Source organism: Fulmarus glacialis, unplaced genomic scaffold (genome assembly GCF_000690835.1).
Source record: "Fulmarus glacialis isolate BGI_N327 unplaced genomic scaffold, ASM69083v1 scaffold46791, whole genome shotgun sequence".
Lineage (NCBI taxonomy): Eukaryota > Metazoa > Chordata > Aves > Procellariiformes > Procellariidae > Fulmarus > Fulmarus glacialis.
Window position 1 is genome coordinate 4,861 of NW_009194300.1, and position 21,151 is coordinate 26,011.

General features: G+C 39.1%; 1 protein-coding gene across 1 annotated transcript; it reads right to left on the bottom strand.

Moving 5' to 3' along the window:
- Positions 1–503: 503 nt before the first annotated feature.
- On the bottom strand, positions 504–19,798 carry UBAC2 (UBA domain containing 2; the record flags this gene model as incomplete). Its single annotated transcript, XM_009587720.1, has 3 exons — positions 504–1,228; positions 4,643–4,765; positions 19,553–19,798. Coding segments are annotated over 3 exons (477 nt in total), but the record flags the coding sequence as incomplete, so codon positions are not given.
- Between the last annotated feature and the right edge of the window lie 1,353 nt (positions 19,799–21,151).

A 21,151-nucleotide genomic window follows, 5' to 3' on the forward strand; every position in this document is an offset into this window, starting at 1 on the left:
TTTATTCATCAATCTAAAATTCAAAACCAATATTGTACTACCTTGGCATTAGCATCCTGCTACCTCCTGTGTTAGACTGAATCACCCTTAAGGTTAATATTCCAGTCTATGATCAACGGTAAGTTGCTTCAGACAGTGCGGATTCAGCAAATACAGGGTCATCCACATCTCTGACAGTAGAAAACTAGAACTATATATAGAAAAGTTAGCTTTTTGTCATTTTCTTTTAAGACAGTATGTAGCCAGCTCAATAAAATGAAACCAGCACACAGGAGACCGAACATACATCCATCGTTATAGAAGCCTGTCTGAATGAGACATGGAAGTCATTCAAATCACTTCAGTTCTAATCTTATTGTATCATTTGATTCACCTTTATTGCTTCCAGTGAGTATCTTCATGACCTGTATCTGAATAGCAATTTATTCAGTTTGTAAAATTCTAATTTACAGTGGTCACTTACCATAGCTTGCAATATGCACATGAATTTTCTCGCATCCTACCTGTGTATTATGTGCTGAATGACAACTTTTATTTAAAAAGGAATTCAAGAGAGAAAATATTACAGGCATTAATAAAACTTTCTGAAGAATGACATAGTAGTCCCTTAACCCTTTACTGAGCTGAAAACGAAGTGATCTTCAAATCTCTTATTACTGTAATCAAAAATCAAGTACTGCAAAATAACATGTAAGCTAGAGAAATTAGACTGGTAAATGAAAAAAATACGATTTTTCTTGATAGGTAAACCTAGTCGCCGTGGTTGTTGGAGCTTCTTTTCCTAGTCATTAAGTCTGATAACATGTCTAACAAGGATTTACAAGAAAAAAACCACCTACTTTATTTTAAAAATAAATTTAGGTGATATCCAGTAATAAGTAGAAACTAAAGTTACTTTGAAAAGGATAACCAGACTAGAAACCACCAAGTGATCTGAAGGCTTGGGAACAGTTCACGTCATTCATTAACATCACTTTGAATCACCAGTCACACGGAGCCAGTTTCTCCTTTCTGATGCTCTTGTGGGGACGACCTTCATGAGTCTGTCCAGCAGGTGGCTTTGATCCTCTTTCAGACGTGTACAAACCCATCAAGTGAAGTTCCTTCACACAGAAAACCATCAGTGCTGCAGTAGAAAATTAGTGGCTACATTTAAGTCATTATTTGAAGCCCTCAGAGCTTCTAGAGCATCTCCCCTGGAAAATCCCATTTCCATAAGTCGTGCAACCTGGAAAAGAAATAACATAACACCGCTTTAAAACCAGAGTTTTATTCACACTGTGTGTGCATTAGTCACGTTAACAGTGTCAGAGATCACTTTTCCACTGATCAGGCTGTTCAAAAGCTTACCTTTCCAGAAAGTAAGCAAGCATGGCTATGCACCGCCAGAAAGATGTATCTGGGACAGCATGCTTGAAAACATTGCCACAGAGATGACTGCTTTCTGATACTTTATTCAAAACCAACCGTTTGCTGAAAATGCCACACCTGTATTTTCCTAGCTGGTTCAGTTTTGAAAGAAGAGTAAAATAGAAAGTATGGCATCACACATGATGATCACACAATCTGACCTTGGGGCTTGCTGCTCTCGACAAGAATAGGACCTCAAGAACCCAACACTGATGAAAATACGGAATTTTATAGCGGATGCGAAAACCTGTCCAGACATCCTTAGCTCTATTTTCCTTGAAAAGACCTACTTCTCCAGAGGGCATTAAAAAACCAAAACCATTCAGCAAAGCCTGAAAGTTATCCCTAAAACGGAGGCAGTACAATACTTAAATGGGCTCAGTAAAATTCTCGGAAGGATTCTACATATTCTCAAAACAGCGTAAGTCAATGACATTTGATGGAAGAATTACCTGGAAAAGGGCACATTAAGACAATGATTTTTGGTAATCAATAACCACTTGACCATCCCTCTTTATAATATCACGTACTTGACACCTAACCTTTTTGCTCTGTGCTAACAGATACTCAAATTACCACATGTAAAAAGCAATGTATGTATAACGAAATTTAATTTATCATTAAATTCCAATCGAAACTACATTTAAAATCTACAATTCTCAATTAGGTATGTCTGAAAGTCACAATATAAACTCATTCACTTTTATAGTTAATCTTCCAGAGAGGGGAAAAACAAGGGGGGGGAGGGCAGGGAGCGGCATATAAAATTAACTGTGGCCACTGGCAGCATAAAGCATTCCCCATCCTGCTCCAAATGGCCTTGCAGACCAGACACCACAGCTCCTGAACCTGGACGTCCTGGGCCACAGGAGCTGTCTAGAGAACTACCACTGCTCCTCCTCTGCTTGTAGGGAGCCTGCAGCAGCAGAATGAAGCTGAGCAGGAACACAGCAGGGGCCGTTTACATCTCAGGAGGAATCTTCCCAGGGCGCAAGAGCGATATGCGCTAGTATTAGAAGTACTTTAAGCGCCTTTTAAAAGAAAGGTGCCATTAAAAGCAACCTCGCCTTCCTCTAAGACACCTCCAGTATTTTTAATCTTCTCTGCTTTGGTGGCTTACCGAAAAATACACTACTGCCAAGTATGCTCGGAGGTGGGGGTCCTCCTTTTCTTAATCTAAATACACCGTTACAAAATGTTTGAAAATGGCTACCTTGGTTGTCAGAATATCAAATATGGTACTGATCATTTTTGTGCCTTCCCCCTTTCTCCCTCCCTTACAACCCAATGTCGGTTTCTCACCTTCCTGTAGAGAGAGAAATGAATTGTTACTTTCGACACCTCTGCAACTATAGCATAACTTCGAACTGGATTTCATAACCTGTAACTTTCTAAAGTTTCCTCTATCTGATTTTTCATCTAAGACTGTGTTTTTTATGAGAAAAAGGGCAGGCAGTAGAATAAAAGCTAACCACAGAAATACGCTTCAGAAGAAAGGTTTTTACTGCAGTTGCCATGAATTCTAACCTTAAGAAGTGGTGGATGGAATTGCAATGTTCCCATTTACAGAAATATCCAGCGAGCATCACGGGGAATAGATGGTAACAACAAAAAGCTCTTTTCATTCGAGTATATTTTAACCACAGGAACTGAATCCAGCTCCAGGAAACAGAGGTATATACTGGTAACAGTAATTTAAGGTGCTAAAAACCCCACAAGAAATGCAGAGATTTTTGTACCAAAGCATTGCAAATGCTTGCAAATTTTGATCTGAAGAACAGAAGAAAACCTTGCATTTCTGCCATTCTAAGACAACTTGTGCAGTTATTAGTACAGTCCTGAGAAATCAAGATTACTTTTTTCTTTGCAGGGTAACTAGACAGAATGGCAAATGACAGCAAACAGGTGAGCTCTACAATTTCAATGCATGAGAAAATATAAGCATATATTGCTTTCATAAAGCTGGGCCTAAAGGCTTTGGGTAAGAATTCAGCATAAGTCAGACTAGTAACTATTTCATTAGTTCCAGCCCAATAATAAAAGTTCCCATAAGCAGAATTTGTCAATAAAACAAATAAACAAACCAACCTAGCAGGGAAATCTTTTGGTCCACCCCATACCTGACACTGGGTAGGCTTTCAGGCCGGCCAAAACTAACTTTCTGGGTTTTGTCTCAGAAGGTGTTCTTTGGTGTGGAGTTTTGGGGTTTTTTTTTGTTGGTTGTTTTTTTTTTGCCTTTTTGGATGTAGCCCAGGAGGTTTGCAGTCAAAACCACCAGTGCAGTTAAAATTTTGAACATTTTGAACATAGTCTAACATTGAATCAAAACTAGAAATCAGATCATAGCAAAGATTTCTGTTTGGGACAAGCTCATTTTAAACTAACTAGAAATGACAGCATGGTGCTAGCAAATGTTGATTTATCCCCCACCAGAAAAAGGAAAAAGGGAAAGAAAAACTCACCCTTGAAACCTACTCTTGTTCAAGGGTAGCAGAGACCTTAGACTATAAAATGGCAAATGCAGCTAACTGCAGATAGGCTACAACCTGGAGAACTTGACTGCATGCAATAAATCCTGAATACAGAAATAAGACTAATCTTAAGTTCTTGAATTTCCTAGTAAATCATCGTGTCTTTTGAGAATAAAACTATCCACAAAAGTCTAAAAGTCTAAATGTATATAGTAAGTCTAAATCTATACTTGACGGAAAAGACACAGACTTCTCTGTGGCATCAGTATGTGAAATCAGTCAACCACATCATTGAGGGAAACATCCAAGTTTTAGACCAAGTGTGTGTTGCAGTCCACAGCTGGCATAACATTGTTATTTCCAAAAAACTACATGACTGAATTGGAAACTTAAGGTGGAGACCTCAGTGAAGGAAAATTTGCATATCAACAGGACAAATAATGAAATCCATTTGTCATTCTTCCTTCTTTGAAACATGTATTTTATCAGATTTGAATAGCCCCCACTAGTAAAACTGTCTCATCTCTAAATACAAAGGAAAAACAGTTACACATAAAAGCAGAAACTCCCTAGCTGATCTGGAACTCTGGTTTGGATTATAATGACAGTTTGCTGTCTCTGTATTGTGACCGTTATCTGATGTTCTAATTTGTGCTGCTATAGAGAACGTTTAAGAAACTGTGTCGACAGATGATAAAAAATTAGTAGAGGTAATTCCTAAGCAGTTTTTTAATGCCATTTTAAAATAGAAAAATGTTTACCTGCTCTTCAGAAACTTCGGTAGGTGGAGGTGTGTCTTGTTCAGATGGGCGATGATCTTGATAATTCGCATTATGTCTATGACGTAAAGGAGGAAACAGTCTATTCCAGTTAATCATCCCACCCTGAAACCAGACACTGCTGTCAGTTTTTGCAAAAAGAACTACAGATATTTTTAAACAAAAAGATCATCCATCCTACATAATACAAAAGGCAAATGTTTGAGTAAAATACGTTATTTTAAACAACATATACTGCTGCAGTCTCTTATGAAGTCAAAATTGGGACTGATCACTGCTTTACTAGTTATTAGAAGTAATCACTGTAAATTAAGGAAAAGTGCTAACAGAAGGAGGAAAGGATGTTTCACATCCATTGTGAAAGATTTGGTTTACTACAGTGCTAGATTTCTGAGGCTGAAGGACCGTTCTCTTTACTGATAGGGATTTGCCTGGCAGAGATGCAACAGCGGGTCCTGCAAGTGCTTTGCAAGACTGCTGCTGGAGTTAACCAGGGAAAAAGAGTGCAAGAAATAAGTGGGGGAATAGCAAAACTGGATTCTCAGGGCATCAGCAAAACCACATCAGGAAACTCAGAACAAGCCCAACCTTCAGGATACCTGTGACTTCCATGCAAGGAATTACCTCTGTGACGTCAACGCGACTGTTACAGACACACAGACCACCTCACCTAACTTCTGCATATTAAATACCGTTGCAAAATTTGGCTGTATTCCAGTGCCAAAACATTTTGTAACTACATAGTAATAATACAAATACACAGCAGTAACGTACGTACGGTGTAAATCACAGAAACGAAACTTCCTTTTAACAACCAAGCTTCAAGTCTTGTAATAATAAGACATTTAAAATATGAAGTACAAATACTAAAGTACAAGCCTTATAATTGTCCAGAACTAATGAATCCTCATTTTGTTAGCTTAAAACAAATATTTTTTAAGGGATTGTGTTCCACACCAAAACCACAGGCCCTGCCAGCAGGGAAGAAGAGCAAACCGCAGATCTCTCTTTTCTATACAATTTGTTAAAACATCTTTTGCAGTTTGTGTTGTCCTTTTCCTCCTCCCCTGCTCCCTCCGTTACTATGGAGAAGATCCCCCTCCCTTTCTGTATATATAGGACATGGACTTCCTTCCTCTAGTTGCTCTATTTTAGTTCTATACTGTTGTTTCTCAGAAGACCTTCCTCTTCAGAGTTTTTTCTTTTCTTCTCTCAGCGAGGGCTCTTCCTGCCTTTATGTATCCCTTGAGCATTAAATGCTCTCTGCTCAGTCAGATCATCAGCAGCTAAACCTGCTCCTAGACCAAAAAACAAAATCGTTTATTTAGTTTTCCTGCCCTTTCCTTTGTTTTCTTCCTTTCTCTCCAGAGGAGACCCAACCAGCCCAGACACCACAGGGGGCAGTGCAATAGCACGCTTCAAAAAGCATTTGGGGAGTCACGAGATTTGAAACGCTAGCTTGTGAAGTGTCCCAGTCCCTTATATACTAGAGCGCATTTTTCCCTGTGAAGATATGCAATAGCTAGGAGTCACCACTGGTTTTCAAGACATAGTTTCTTTCCACTGTGATTTTGAATTTAAAAAATGATTACGTATCTACATTTTTGTTTTGCGTACCGTATAAAACATACTTATAAGTCATAAGGTTTTAACCAAAGGATTCTGTGTAAGCCTTGCGTTAGCCAAACAGTGTAGCATAGTAAAAAGAAGAATTGGTCTGTAGTTTAAACCCAGAAAGGGATCTTTAGACCTTCTACTGACACCGCTGCACTACTCCGTGGTCTTGGAAAATCACATGTCCTGTACTTCCCCATCTATAATTTCCCCTAACTCAGAGCTATGTTGAGTTTTAATTCATTAACTTTGAATTTCTGAAAGTCTACTAAGCTCTATAGTTCAGCAAGAACACTGCACTAATGCTGCTTTGCCTATTTTTATTATTTTGAAAAGACCTGAGGAGGAGAAAATAACGCTTCCACGGGTCATTCACATTAAATTGGTGAATTGAAAAATGCCAACAGGATTATGACATGTTCCTTTGAAGCACCAGAAGTCAGAGTAATGTATGTGAAATATAAAATCTACAATAAATGTATTAATTTAGCAGTATTCCACAGTATCTGAAGACTGAAATAAACGTACCTTTCCAGCTGTGCCCTCAGCTTCAATACTGAGCTGCCTATTCCAGTTTGGTTTTGCATCCTCCCTGTCCTGTGCGCTATCACCTAACACTACCAAGAGACTTGTCTACTTCCTTACCCTAAACTTACAATGCATTTTAAATTAACATACACAGAATTCATTCCTTTCAATAAAAAAATGCATATTCCTTACAAAGGTAACTATTTAGTTTTGAAGGTTTACAGCAGATACCTTGATAAACTACAGAGGTGAACTGATGTATTCAGAAGAGTTCCATGTGAAGACTGCTAACCCCTTCCCACAAATAACAGACTAGGCAAATTAGTTCAAAATAGTTGTGAAAAGATCTTTTTCAGTTGCCCTCAGAATATTTCAGTTACCTTTGGAAATTGTGACAAACATAACCCACCAGTTCTTAACTATATTAATGAGGTAAGAATATACCAACATACAACAACAACAAATATTAAAGGCTGAAACTCTTAATGGTATGTGAACACTGATGTTTAGGATTAATCCCAACATTATGGTCCACTTCTCATCTGTGTATTACTTTACAAACTGCAGCAAAACCAGGCACATTAGACTTCTTTATCGTAACTAAAGAAAATTGTTTCCCCTCACAGACTTGCCTCTAATTACATGATGGACATGCACAAAGTCAGGCTCAAAAGAGCAGAGATTCAGGGAACTGCAGCAGAAACTATGGGACTGGTACTGTGGCCAATCTCATAGAGTAAAGGTAAGGAAAAATCAGGAAGTGCAGCTAATGTCTTAGATCCACAGAAGGTGGAGATCAAGGCTATTTCCAGTGTGGATGGTGACTGTGTAAAGACTTTCAGACAACCTTAACTATCACAGCAGAAATACATGAAGATCTGTGAATTTTAGTGTGACCCAAAGCAAGCAGCAAAAAATGTCTTAAATTAAGTAAATATCGTGAATTCCAGTTAAAAAATGTGCAGGAGATTTCCAGACCAATACTCCACCTTGTCTCACAGAAATTATTTTGCAGACCTCCCCTTCATAATTTTATGATGATTTCTGTATTACAGTGTTTTTTGACCGTGCTAACACACTTACTCTGCGAGAAGTCAGGAAGATTTCACATGAAGATATCCAATCTGATTAATTTATTTAAGTGATCCTTCTAAACCATCTGAGAGTCCCTTCTGGGGAATCAGCAAACAGTATTTACGCATTTCACAATATACTTGAACCCTGGCACCAGCACCCAACAGCACAGATGAGCTCACACCCATCTCCTTAACCTCCATGGGAGCCTTGTCTCAGATAACAGAGCTCTCTGGAGTGGTCCAAAACAGAAGCAGAAATAATTAAGCAGTGAGGATGATCAAGGATCCAGTATGTAAGCTCCTTTCCTGAGCAGCACCTTCAGTGACAAGTGTCTGCCAGTCTAATCCATTTAATGAAATCCAGGCAGTTCTTCTGTGATTCTGGTTTGTCGGTTTGTTATACAAAGAATTAAGTTCAATACTAAAAGGTTTGAGGGCTGGGACTTAACATGACTCAGGACTAGCTAAGGAGGATGCATTAAACTTCTTATATCCAGAGCCAGTTTCCACAGCTGACAGACTGAGGCCATCTTGCACCGAGATTATCTCAGGTGACATTTTTCTTTGTCCTGAATCTTAGGGGTCAGGGAGCAGCAAGTGCAGGTGCTGCTCCAAGAGGAAAGGCAAGCTGAGAGCCAAGGGTGACAAGAAGGCAAGCAGAGGCAGTGGCCTCACTGAAACATGCTGTGTTCCCACAGGATCCAAGTGAGAAGAGCAAAGCAGGTCCATTGACAGTAACCATGGTCAGCCAAAAGTCAGGTAGGCGTAAGATCAAGCCTAGAAGTCAAGTCAGTGGGTCAGGAGCAGGGAGGGAGGTACACTGGTTGGCACATGCGTATCCACAAAGCTCAGCAAGGACCAAAGGCAAGGACCTGAACTTAAAAGCAAGTCCCAGGTGAAGTAGATGAGGACCCAACAAGGCTTCTCACAGATGTTTCTAACCACAGCTCTTTCTCACACAAGTCTGTTCCAAGGCTGAAGAGCTGGCCCTCAGCACAGGTAGCCAAACCCCTAGAGAGCCTGTTGGTGCACTCGGGGACATGACATAAACCAAAGCCTTCCCCCATTCAGTGCTCTGGATGGTAGCCATGGATCTACGCAAAGGTAAGATTCCTTGTTCATGTCTGTTTCCTTAGTCCAATTTTTTCATGTCCAACTGCGTGAATGCTGCCAAGATTTACTAAAGCAAAAGGAAATTTTTTTTTTGCATATTTAATTCCTCCATTGCTTTGTTTGTGCTGCAGGATGAGAGGCTCAGGGAGGCCTTCTCTGCTTATGGCGTGAAAACAGCACCAAGCTCACTGTCGTCAAGAGGCTGAAGGTTCCCATCAACTTGCATGCACTGGTCCCAGTCCCTGCAGTGGGATGCTATGAAGAACTTTTAGTCCCCATTGCCAGCTGTCATACTTGTTTTCATGGCGTTAATCAGAAACTCTGTTTTGGAAGTCCTGACTGCTGCGCTACTAGAGAGGGACAAGCACTGAAGAATTCAGTCTACAGACTATCATTCATAAAAATACTTTGTACAAATTGGTGACCGGGCCCTTATTTCTGTCCGCAACATAGTCTTCCACATGTCATCAGGAAAAACACTCGACAAAAAGACTGCTTCATTAATTATTTGACTAGAAGGATGACGGACACACCTAAGAAAGGCCTATAAGCCTTTCCACCTCCCTTACTCCTAGGTTGTAATTTTTTAACTAAAGAAAAATTCAGTTTCCTTTGGTTTAGCAGTGCAAAGTGAATCAGTTGATTGTAAATTCGTTACTGCCTGATAGGAGATAAACATACCAAGGAGACCATTTTATTGGTCTCTGATAAATCACTACTAGAAGTGGATTAGGAAAACACTGGTGATGTTGGAACCTCTGTTACAGGAAGACAACAAACTAGTCACAAGTTTAGATGACCAAAGAATGAGATTTAAGAACAGATTGGATTAAGGGAATGGGAAAATAGCAGTTCTTCATCGCAGAAAAGGTTGTAAGGAAATGCCATATTGATGACTTATTCTTGGGTAGCTGCCAGGGCTTTACGTTTTGAAGTTGTGCTTTATGAGGTCACATCCTTGATGTCTTTTTTTGTTTTGGGTTTTGTTTTTTTTTTTTTTTTTATGGTGTCTGGGAAAATACTGTTTACAAGGAAAGGAGTATCCTCCTTTCCTACAGAATAAGGAAGAGATATCTAGAGCTAGGAAATGTCTCTGATTGTACAGCCTGCTAAAACCCCAGTTATGCTATTTCTTTTCACGTAATCTCCTTCCTTTCTTTTTGAAAAGCAAATCTACCTGTTTCCCATATACATACCTGCCATGGCATATTTTGTAAAAGCACTTCTTATCCAAAGCTTGACAATTAAAAATGTTGTATTATGGACAATTAATAAATATCCAGTTAAGTAGCTGTCACATCTGCACATATTTTATTAGATTAATTTCAAAAGAAATGAAACAAAATGCTTTATAAAAGTCCTCTTGAAAGTGATGCATGTGGTTAAGATATTTTGATAATGTTATCTCATGTATATGGTTAATGCCAACTCGCCATCTGTTTGCACAAACAGGAAGCACCTCCTGATATCTGTCCTGTTCACCTTTTCTTAACATAACAACCGCAGCGAAAGAAAAAAAAAAAAGGAAATTGCTTTGCATTTCATCCTTTAAAGTAACATTTTTAAAGTTTGCTACTCTGCATAGGAGCCGTTAGTTGGTACAGAGATAAATATTGTCTTACTTCTTTCATATAAAGCTTCATTTTAAAAAAATGTACTGAAAACAAGAAACACTTACTTTTCAGACATAAATTTTTCTACAAATTATTGTACTCCAAAGTACACATACTGATGATATAAACAAAGAGAAAGCAGAGCCATGAATGACACGATACCTGCTGCCCTGAATACTGCGTAAGGAAGATCAATGGCAATGGTGGAATTTCCAGTAGACTTATTCAAATGTCTAGCCTGCCTCTTTTTGTGAGGACAAAAGTCTTCTGTTTTTTTGGTTGGTTTTTGTTTTGTTTTGTTTTTTTACTTTAATAACTTCCTTCTTTTGAAAGGGCATAGAAATGTAACAGTATTAGTATTCTGAGCATCATTCTTAATGATGGAAAGAATTTTTCACCAAGGAAAGCACTCCAGCAATTTCTAATGATCTTCCAATTTCGTCTGGAAATTTAACTTACAGACAAGTCTCTTTAGCCAAGAGGCTCTGTCTCCAACTCTTAGTTGCTGCATCCTGAACTTTGATGCCTGCATTGTCCCAGAGGAGCTCATGTGTCACAGAAGTTCAGAAATCCACATGTGGTCTTTTCTGAAGCTTGATCAGCTATTTCCTTTGAAATGTAGGAGGAACACCTTAATCTGGCCTCTGAAGCTGCCTGAGAGACAATGGAAGGGATTTCAGCACAGGCACGATGCCTTCATAGTAGCAGAAACCAGAAATGCCAGCGGGCAGGCGCATCTGCTCCTTGGAGGCAAGGTGGGAATGGCTGCTTCTGCTACTGCATTCAGGGGAGGCGCAGAGAGTTGTGAACGCTTCCTCGCGTACTCGTGCATGCCCAAGCACTTGGCCTTGTAGACCACTGCTTGTCACGCATGCCAGGAAGGGGTGCCGTTATTTGACTCAGACACAGGACTGGCTGGCGGTAAGTGAAGAGCTGTGTAGGTACTCCCCAAAACTGGCGGTTTGCTCAGAACACTGAAAGAGTCAGACTACTCTGCGTTTAACCTGTTACAGTAAGGGTAAATACCTATTCTGTACCAAACTGTGCATCATGGTAACATTCACTTTTCATTACTGCTGTGATGCAGCAATTCAGACAGAAAGTGATGCGTCACTATGCCAAGAAGAAAGAAAGATGTTTCCTATCAAGCAGAAGTTGAAAGATGGCATTTTTAAGAACTGATTTTATTCATTTGTCCAACATTAGGAAAGTGTTGAGCAGGACTCTCAGACTTTGTTTGCAATAATAAATGGGGATTTGGATCTTCTCTAGTCGGTAGAGACAAGTTTTCATCCACCTTTTCAAAGCATTTCCTTTTCCAGACTTCCCGGTTTCCCTTGCTTGTGTCAGCTGTTCTTCATCCAAACTGGGCTCTTGCTGGCACTATGACATCACAGGTATGGTCGCGGCTACATCACTTGAAAACACATATCCATGTCATACAACTGACAGTGGGGCTTGTCACTTTTTCTCACAGAAATCTAGGGTATATATTGAAAAGTGAGTTCCCATTATTAAAAATTGTCTTTATAAGTGAGTGCCTTGTGAGAGGTGAAGCTGTCGATCATAATCACCAGCTGAATTTTAAAGGAGTGACATGATTTGGAGCTGTTCTTACATTTGGCATTCAACACTTGCTGAGTGAGATAATCGGGGGGAGGGAGAAGGTAGTGCTCCAAATACTGAAGGCAGGTCCACGAGCGTGAACCCGGAGTCTGTACTTGAGGAAATAAAGTTAGACCCATTTTAGACATTTTACACAAAACAGAGACAGTTCTAATCCTTACTGCATTGCTCTTTGGATGTTGACTGGTGACAGTGGACTGTTATTAAAGCATGATTAGATGGATAATCCTTCATTCACCTCCTGTGCACAAACCTTTTCAAAGAGTAATATGGAATAAGTAGAGGCTGAAACAAAAGTAAGAAATCAGAGTTCCAAAATTGTTTTGATTTGACATTTAACAAACACCGGGCACAAAGAAAACTCAAAACCAATTTCTACAACATACTAGCATAAACATATACTCGAGTATATAAAGGGCTAGTCTATGACGACGTAGGGAAAAAACCAGATTGGCATCCCATTTTGGGATGTTGACATCCCAAAGTCAACATACAAGGTGTCATACTTGCAACACTGGCAAAACTTTTGTTTCTATTATGCCTCTTAAGGTAGTGCATTAACGAACAATCGGTGAAACTGGCCTGGAGTTGTTATGTGCTAATATCAGAGTTCTAATTAGAAAACCTGAATACTAAGATGGACCACTTACTATCTGAACTACATGCTTCTTGTTTACTACATGCTATGGAAGATGACACTAGGAAGAAGAAATGGCCCATCAAGACTCTCTCAGGGCAGACTGGAAGGACAACAGAAGCAGCCCTGGAATCCAGTAACTGACCACCCCCCAAACTGGATGCCTTATTTGCCCCATGTTCAAAGATAGAAATGAAGAGACAGGTACAGCTAAAAAGAAACTTGCCTTCTGTAAACAGGAATTGATCAGACAACAGAGAATTAAATACTCTGGAAATGCTTGGGAGATTTGTATGCCAGGAGCTTTTTTATGGGGAACTGCCACAAGTTAAATTGTCAGAGGAAGAACAATCAAATAGGAGAATAAACATACTCTATTTCTCAAAAAATTACTTGCTTTGAAATAAAACAGTATTTTGCTTTAGGAAGTTATCCACCTACTGCATCAACCACTGCTTCTCTAGGGAAACTGATTACAAATATTAAACCAAATTAAAAGGCTATAGCTTAAAAGCCTAGTCAGACAGAAAGAGAATTTCATAATTCCAGCCCAAGAAAACAATAGTTCAATGTGTGAGCGGGGTGCTACCGAGGAGTAGGAGTCAGAGACAGTTAGCCTTGTGACTGTGACAACTGGCTGTTAATGAGGCACATTCAGCTTATTCTAGTAGTACTACTAGTGTCTGTCAGCTCGTGGAATTGCCAATTTCCATGAAAAAGACAGAAAAATAAAGTAGTAGACTATAGAGGAAATAGTTTAAACTGTTCATTACCTGGATCAGCACCCTGGCAATTCAACATTTTTAATTTCACACCTAGAATCCATGAAAAAAGTTATTCAGAAAAAGAAAACAGAAATACCTAAATAGCAGTGGGTTATCAACTGCTGCAAATATGTTATCGAAATGAAACAGTAAAAAACCAGAGTTCACACATGCCAACGTCAGCAGTATATGCAGTTTTTATACTCAACAACCTCTAAGAATAGAGCTCCCCTTTTGAAATAAAAACAGGCTTATTCTCAACAGAAAGCAAACATTATTAAACAACTACAGAGAATAATCAAGATTTGAAAATGCCAGAAGACTGCCAAAAAGCAAAGGATGGGTTAAAGACTCACTGAGGTCTGAAGCAGAAGATACTGTTTTCTATACAAAACCAGAAGCTGTCTGTGATTTCAAAAAAGGCTTGGGGTGTGTCCACACAAGTACATCTGCATGCAGAGGAAGGGAAGAATGAAGGAATACTGACACTAAATTTAGCCACAATGATTATTGCTGCAGCATACATGCTTCATTCACAGGCTGACACAAACACATAAATCAGTTATTAGTGAACAGAATTCTTTAAAAATATGATGTTAAATCTTGTACACGCACACCTCAGGAGTCTGAGCAAAAATAACTTTTTTATCCTATTGGTACCCTACATATAGTTGTTTTTGAAGTTTATGGCAAGGTTGCTAAAGGCAGTTTCTACTCAATTATGTCACAAAATCGCAAAGTAGCCTTAGGTAACACAGACTATTTGGAATGGAAACCTAATTAGAGAAAAAGACTTTGCGTAACACTTGGCTGAAAATCTCACCCGTTTATTCAGGTAGAGCAGCCTGGTAGACTCCTTCCTGACAACGATACATACATCTGTGAAACAATACAAACAAGCTGCTTCCATCCAAAGTCCTGGCTGTGAGAGCAAGCATTTATATGGACCCGGCAATGTATAAAGGTTGCAGAAGGTCTGCAGAGTTCAAAATGTCTGTTTGAAGGACTTCTTGTTGGTACTCAAACTTGTGAAGTTATTCAAGAAGATTTTATCAAAGTGGTATCTCTCAGTGCCAGTGGGAGAACTAAAGAACATGCTCAGGTCTGGTTCTTACACTTCTTTGGGAAAGCAGAAATGAACTGTTTGAGAGTACACTCACTGAGGGATTTCCTTCTACCATCATGAATGAGGATAACATTCCTGAGGAGGAATTCTTGTGCCAGGAAAGTCTTTGCTCCATTAATCTATTTTTTCCCAATGTGAGGACTTTTCCGCTTAGATATAACAAGAAGGTAAATCAGCAAGCTGGCCTTAGTTGACAAAATGCGAAACTTGCACGTTTCTCAAGATACGAGACTCCCCGTAACAATAAAGACACTCAGTGTGCCTACCCACAGAGCATCCCTCCAGTGTCCCAGGAGAAAGGCATCTAACGAATGAACAATTAGAGGAAGTCACATTGTTATAGAAGAAGTCTGGTCTTTGCACAGCGTATAGAGATGCTGTGTGATATGAATCAAAGGAGAATCTGGCCTCACTCAAAAGTAATGGCAGCTGGAACAGAAGAACAAAAAGACAGGAGGGAAAAGACAAAATAAGCTTAAAGTGGCAGATAGGGCAGAAAAGAGGTAGTGAAATGAAGATTTTCATATATCTTATTACTTATCACACAGTCTGGAGTAACCTGGTGAAGCTCTTTTCTGAGCCAAGAAACTTAAGAGAAACCAAGAAGCAGGCAATATGGTGTCTTTAACATGCTCAGCATGAAGGAAGGAATAAATGCTCTGTGGATACAAAAAGCATTTTTTCAAGATTAAGGGACTGAGGTTCATACACCGCCCCTCCCGAACAGGCACAGGCATGAGCGCTCGAAGGAGTAGTAGTATTTAGTTGCCAACAGAAGGCACTGACCACCTTTTCTGCAACTTTCCACCACCTTCCACATATCTGTCTCTAGCGACAACAGTGTTGTCAGTAATATGTAGGCATGGACTCCTCCCTTATCTATTTGAAATTTGGTTATCTGCCAGCCTCCCTCCAAGTTTCTCAATAGGAAGTGAAAGTCAAGTTGACTCCCTGCTACCACACTGGTGCACAGATGCAGCAGTTGCTTCCGTTTTCCCACCAGGGCTTTCATTTGGGTTACAGAAAGATAAACGTTAGAAAAATGCTGGGAAACAAAAGAGAACAAGAAATAGAAGAGTCAGAAGAGGAAGACCAAAATGTTCATTGATATTACAGTATCAAAAGGATAAAATAGTGTCCAAAGACCTCAACTATGTTTTGTCTGAACAATAGAAAGGCAAGAGGCATCCATCCCTAAAATCCTATGAGCTTCACGATGCATCAGCAAATGATTACTGGTGGTGAGACATGATGGGAGAGAACTTCTCCCAAAGCGAAGAAGGATTTTGTACAGGAGCAAACATGAAGTTTGGGAAACAATGGAGATGAAGGGGAAGAGACGATGAAAATGTGGGAGGAAAATGGCATAGTGGGGAATGAAAATGTGGAAGTGATATGAAAGGGAAAAAGAGATCAGATAATGGGAAAAAAAGAAAAATAGGATAAATTAAATTAGACAAAAGGATAGACAAAAGAGTGGGAAAGAAAAGAACTGAGAAACTAAAGTTTTAAAAGCAGTAACGAAATAGCAAGCTGGTATTTTTTGAGGGAATGAATACACATAGCACACATTTTATTCTACTGCCTCAAAAGGTGCATGGAGGTGATGCTCAGTGATTCTCCATTTGTAACAAGTTCATCGTTTCTCAGGATTATCCGTGGAAGAAAAAAAAGAACAGAAAGTTTTCAATATGCACACTACCATCTGTTTAAGGGCTGTATCCACAGCAACTAGAAACCGAGACAAAAATCAATCACCCTGTAACCACAATCCCCTGAGAAACTAGCAACGTAAGATATTTTTTTTCAGTTTCTAACAACATACTCAGACACAGTACCACTGAACATTTAAGGGCTATAGTAAGGTACATCAAGTAATGAAGTTGGTGGTTTACGTTCAAATTCTACCGCATACTTAACCTACTCCTCGAAGTTATGGGCGTCTGACAACCCACCACTTACACGCACAGCTCCGTGCTTCAGACTCCTCCAAACGAGAACATTTCAGCTAGAGAAAGACTAGGAAAGGTAAAGCTCAAAGAGTTGCCAGCAAAAAAATTCCGGGGTGGTTTGTTTTTTCTTGTTGTGGTTGTTTTTTTTTTTTTTTTGTAGAAAGCATCCAAAGTGAATTCTGCTTTGGATAAAAGAGCTCAGTGAACAGCAGAAAAAAAAAGATATCATTATTTACATCACAGTATCTTGGGGGTACAGTAAAAACAACTTATGATAAACGTTTTTTCGCCAGTTTCTTTCCCTGTTTGGTTTTTTTTTTTTAATTTTTTAAAACTTTTACTCTTTTTGTGTTGGCTGGCGTAACTTGTCAGGCTCACGTTCTTCAGAATTTCTGGCAAAGACCTGAAGAATAAGCTTACTACAAAAAGCATCTATTTAAGAAAGGGGCCTCCTTATGGCCAGAACAGAGTTTGCCACATTGCGGGGACAATGGAGCAACATTAAAACCACCTATCATGTTCTTGTGTTCTCCTTCCATAATGCTACCAATATACAGGGAAACTGCATTGTCTCTTTTCTCAAACAGATGAACTGAAGAGTAAAGGAGTAGGAGGAATGAGCAGAGCACCTTCTCAAGGGGCAGCTAAATAAAATTGTTGCCCTACGGCATACAGAGGAAAGTTGAAGTTCACTTTCCTCGCCAAACAAAACAGAAAGCAGGAGAGAAAATGTTAATTTATCTCACCTATGGCACATTACCTACAGACAGCATATTGGGACTCCAGCAATCTGCACAACATTCTCCTGGAATATAATTCAAAGCCATATTTGATGACTGACAGACACTTCACAGCTTTTATTATTTTCAGTTTAACAAAAAAACACTCCCTAAGAAACTGATCTGCATTCTTTATCAGCTTCACCCCCACAGGTAAAATTATCATCTAAATTCCATCTGTAACGCGATCTGTTCAACTCCACTGTCTTCAAATTATACCTTTCCAAGCCTCTAAAAGCAAAAGAATTGCCCAAATACAGCAATCCAGAAAATGGTTTTCGATTTTTTAAATATTATTTTGAAATTAGCCTGCTTTTCATTTTTACCATTACCTCTCAGCATTTGTGAATGATGTTTTCTGTGATTTAGTTGATGGCCAGTAAATTCTGTGAGTGAGGCATTAAAAAAAAGGCTGGTCAAAAGCTTTCATGACACATCTTTTCTGAAGAGCCTCTCTGAAACATGCATACATTGATCCCACTGCCTTCCGATCACTGGTTTCACAAATTAACACTATCAGTTAACTAAATGCTGTGCTCAAGTTAAAGGCCAAACATGAGAAGGTAACTTGAAAGTATTTTGGCAACTTGTAAGGGGAAGCATCTTGCTGATGTTCAAACAATGTTCATTGATTTTACTTAAACCCCTCCACCTTTTAAAGAACTCTATTTGAAGTCAAACATGAAAAGACATTTTTCCACTGTTCATAGCCTAAGGAAAGGAGAAGATGAGAAGAAAATGTTATCAACTCTTCTTTTATCATTTACCGTTCTGAACTTATTTACCACTTTTTGCAATTAGAGATTTATTATAAAGATCGTCCTTCCTAACTGGAAATGGCTCCTTCCTGCTGTCTGAAGAAACCGGCTGCACTCTTCCCAGCAGCTTGTAGCCCAACAGGCACTTTCAATTCATTTTCTATTGTAACAGCAACGTTCAAGAATTGAGTAATTTCTAGTTCAGTGCTTATGTTAAAACTGATTAAGGTTCCAATAGGAATAGAGAAAAGTAGATTAGGATCTTTCCACCTGAGGAACAATTTCATCAGATTGAAATGTTAAGAAATCAAGGAAAACAGAATTATGTTATCAGGGACTGGAAACAAAGATTCATACTCCAGTTGTTGGCCAAAGCTTTATGCCATCACACCTCTAATTCTGGCAACATATTAATGGTAACATAGCTATACCTACTTGCACGACACTACCTTGAATGCAACGAGAACTTGTGTATCAGTACAGAGCTGTGTTTCAGACAGAGGAAATTCAGTGAAGACCTCAAATTGTTAGGCTGTAATTAAATTATGAGCAATATATGTTCACACAGAGCAATGCAAGGCCTACGTTGTCTGCTAGGTTTGATAAGAGTAGTAACACATACATCTAAGATACAAGAAAAAGTGAATTGAGACACCATCTGCCTTGTTTTACTGTCCTACAACGCAAAGTATGTGAATATCTGCATTTGCTGGTTTGACTAAAACAGAGAAAATAAAAAGGCTCTGCTGTTCTATTCAACAAGGAAATAAAACACGAGCATTAAACACGGCAAACAAAGTCCCTGTGGTTGGCCTCTGTAAGAAAGTTAGAGAATTTAATTTCTGCACTTTCTTAAAAGAAACAAGCCTCATTCAAAGTACATCTGCAAACAAAGGAGTTACGCAGACAATTTTCAACCTCTCTGAAAAGGATGCTAACAATACAAATACTCAGAAGAGTCAGGAGCATTTTGACTTCCTAACTTTCCACAATGGCTCTTACTGAAGACCACCGAGAGGCAATCACTTTACCTTTCAGTCTCATTTTTGGTGAAAGAATGCCAGAAGTACTGATATCCTTACAGGATTGTCTGACATTCTGCTTATATCTTGTGAAGCAGTTTTAACATATCAAGCTATATAAAACACCTAAGTGGCTATTAGCAGTACAACAGCATATGAAAGATTGATGGAGAAGAATAAATAAATACATTATTTTTAAGAAACAGGAACCACAAAAGATACATGAACCAAAAATGTATTTTTCCCATAACTTAATATAATCCTTACAGAACGTATATCAATACCTGCTGCTGCCTTTGCCGCCTCATTTGGGCAACCTGAGACATCATGATTTGACGATCCAGTAACTCCATTCTCTGCTGCCTCTGGATGTCAACAGTTGCTCCCATTCCCACTCGAACTTCATTCGTTGGTTCCGCAGATGAGAAGATTGGTTCAAGAGTCCAAGAAAATATCTTTGCTACCCAGCTGGGTACACAAAGAATTCGATGAACTTTTAATATACTGCTATTGTAGCAAATCCCAGAAACCTAAAACCAAAAATGAAATGTTAAAAAAAAAACCCCAAACCGAAAAACTTAAATACATCAAATTTACTTCGTATTTAGCTGCAGATAGCAGTTGGTCTTTCTGTTTTTTTAAAGCACTTTTTATTGTATTTACCCAGAGTTCTCAGTCAAGAATCAGAGAAAGAGTAGGGGATTTCTTTACCTCCAACTTCCCCACAACTACAGACTATTACTTGTTTAAATCTGTGTACTGCATTGCCTGTGACTCAGAAAGCTGCTTGGGGTTTGTTTGTTTCAGAATTTGAGCCCAAACCAAGGAACCCTTTCTCAAACAGGTCAAAATTCAAACAAAATTTTCATTTTTCCAGTAAAGGAACTGGTCAGGGTATATTGCATGCTGACCTGAGAAGATTAAGGCTGCCCTTGAGGATGCTGAAGCATTGTAAACACTCCTTAAAAAACCAACCCCCTTAAGGCTTCTGCCCCCACCACCCAAGTCTCTCCTCCTAGTCAAAACAAAAGCAAAACAGCTGATTTGAAGTTAAATCTAAGAGCACGCACAGACTTATTCCAAAAGGATCCCATCTACCTTCTAGGAGAAAAAATAAAGGTTCAAAACCCAGCTCAAAAAACTGTGATATTGAAAAAGTCAGTTTTTGTTCTGCCCCTCACCCACCTGTAAGAAAAATACCCATTCCCTGCGTTCACACTCGTGCTTGCCTTGGGGCTTGATTTCATTTCAGATTCAGGAGGAGCAACAGAAATCCATGTGCCCCATTAATGATCTACAGTCATCACTCAGCCATCATTTTAAATCCCATTATGAAGCCCTAGCACTTGAGCCCAAGTGGTCCAGCAGGAAGGCCGAAGTTCTTGCACAAACTCTGAGTCTGCATTCTGCTTTATGCCACATTTCAGTATTTGTGACTATTTATTGTCTGCTATGCCACAAGAATTATGTTATGACAACAGAGCGAAATGAACAGGAAGAGATATGAACCCAAAACAATCCGTTAACATACCCAAACAATGCAATTATGCCAGAAGCAATGTAGAAACTCCACATCTGGAATATTTATTTTATCTCACTGACATTTGTATAAACATACCAAATGCATTGCTGCATATACAAAGGGAGACAGTATAGGAAAATGCAACTTTCTTTGGGAGGGGGATATTTTTCAGATTATTTACAAGGTTGTTGTTAATTATAGTGAGACAATGAGACTTGTAGCAAAAATACATTCTGCTTTAGGAAACACTTTTTATTCTACTTTCATTTTATGACTGCTCTCAGGGTTGGATGTAACACCAAACACAGGCTATCATTCTAAAATGAGAAAGAACAGTTTTAAGCTACCCTTAACCCCTTCA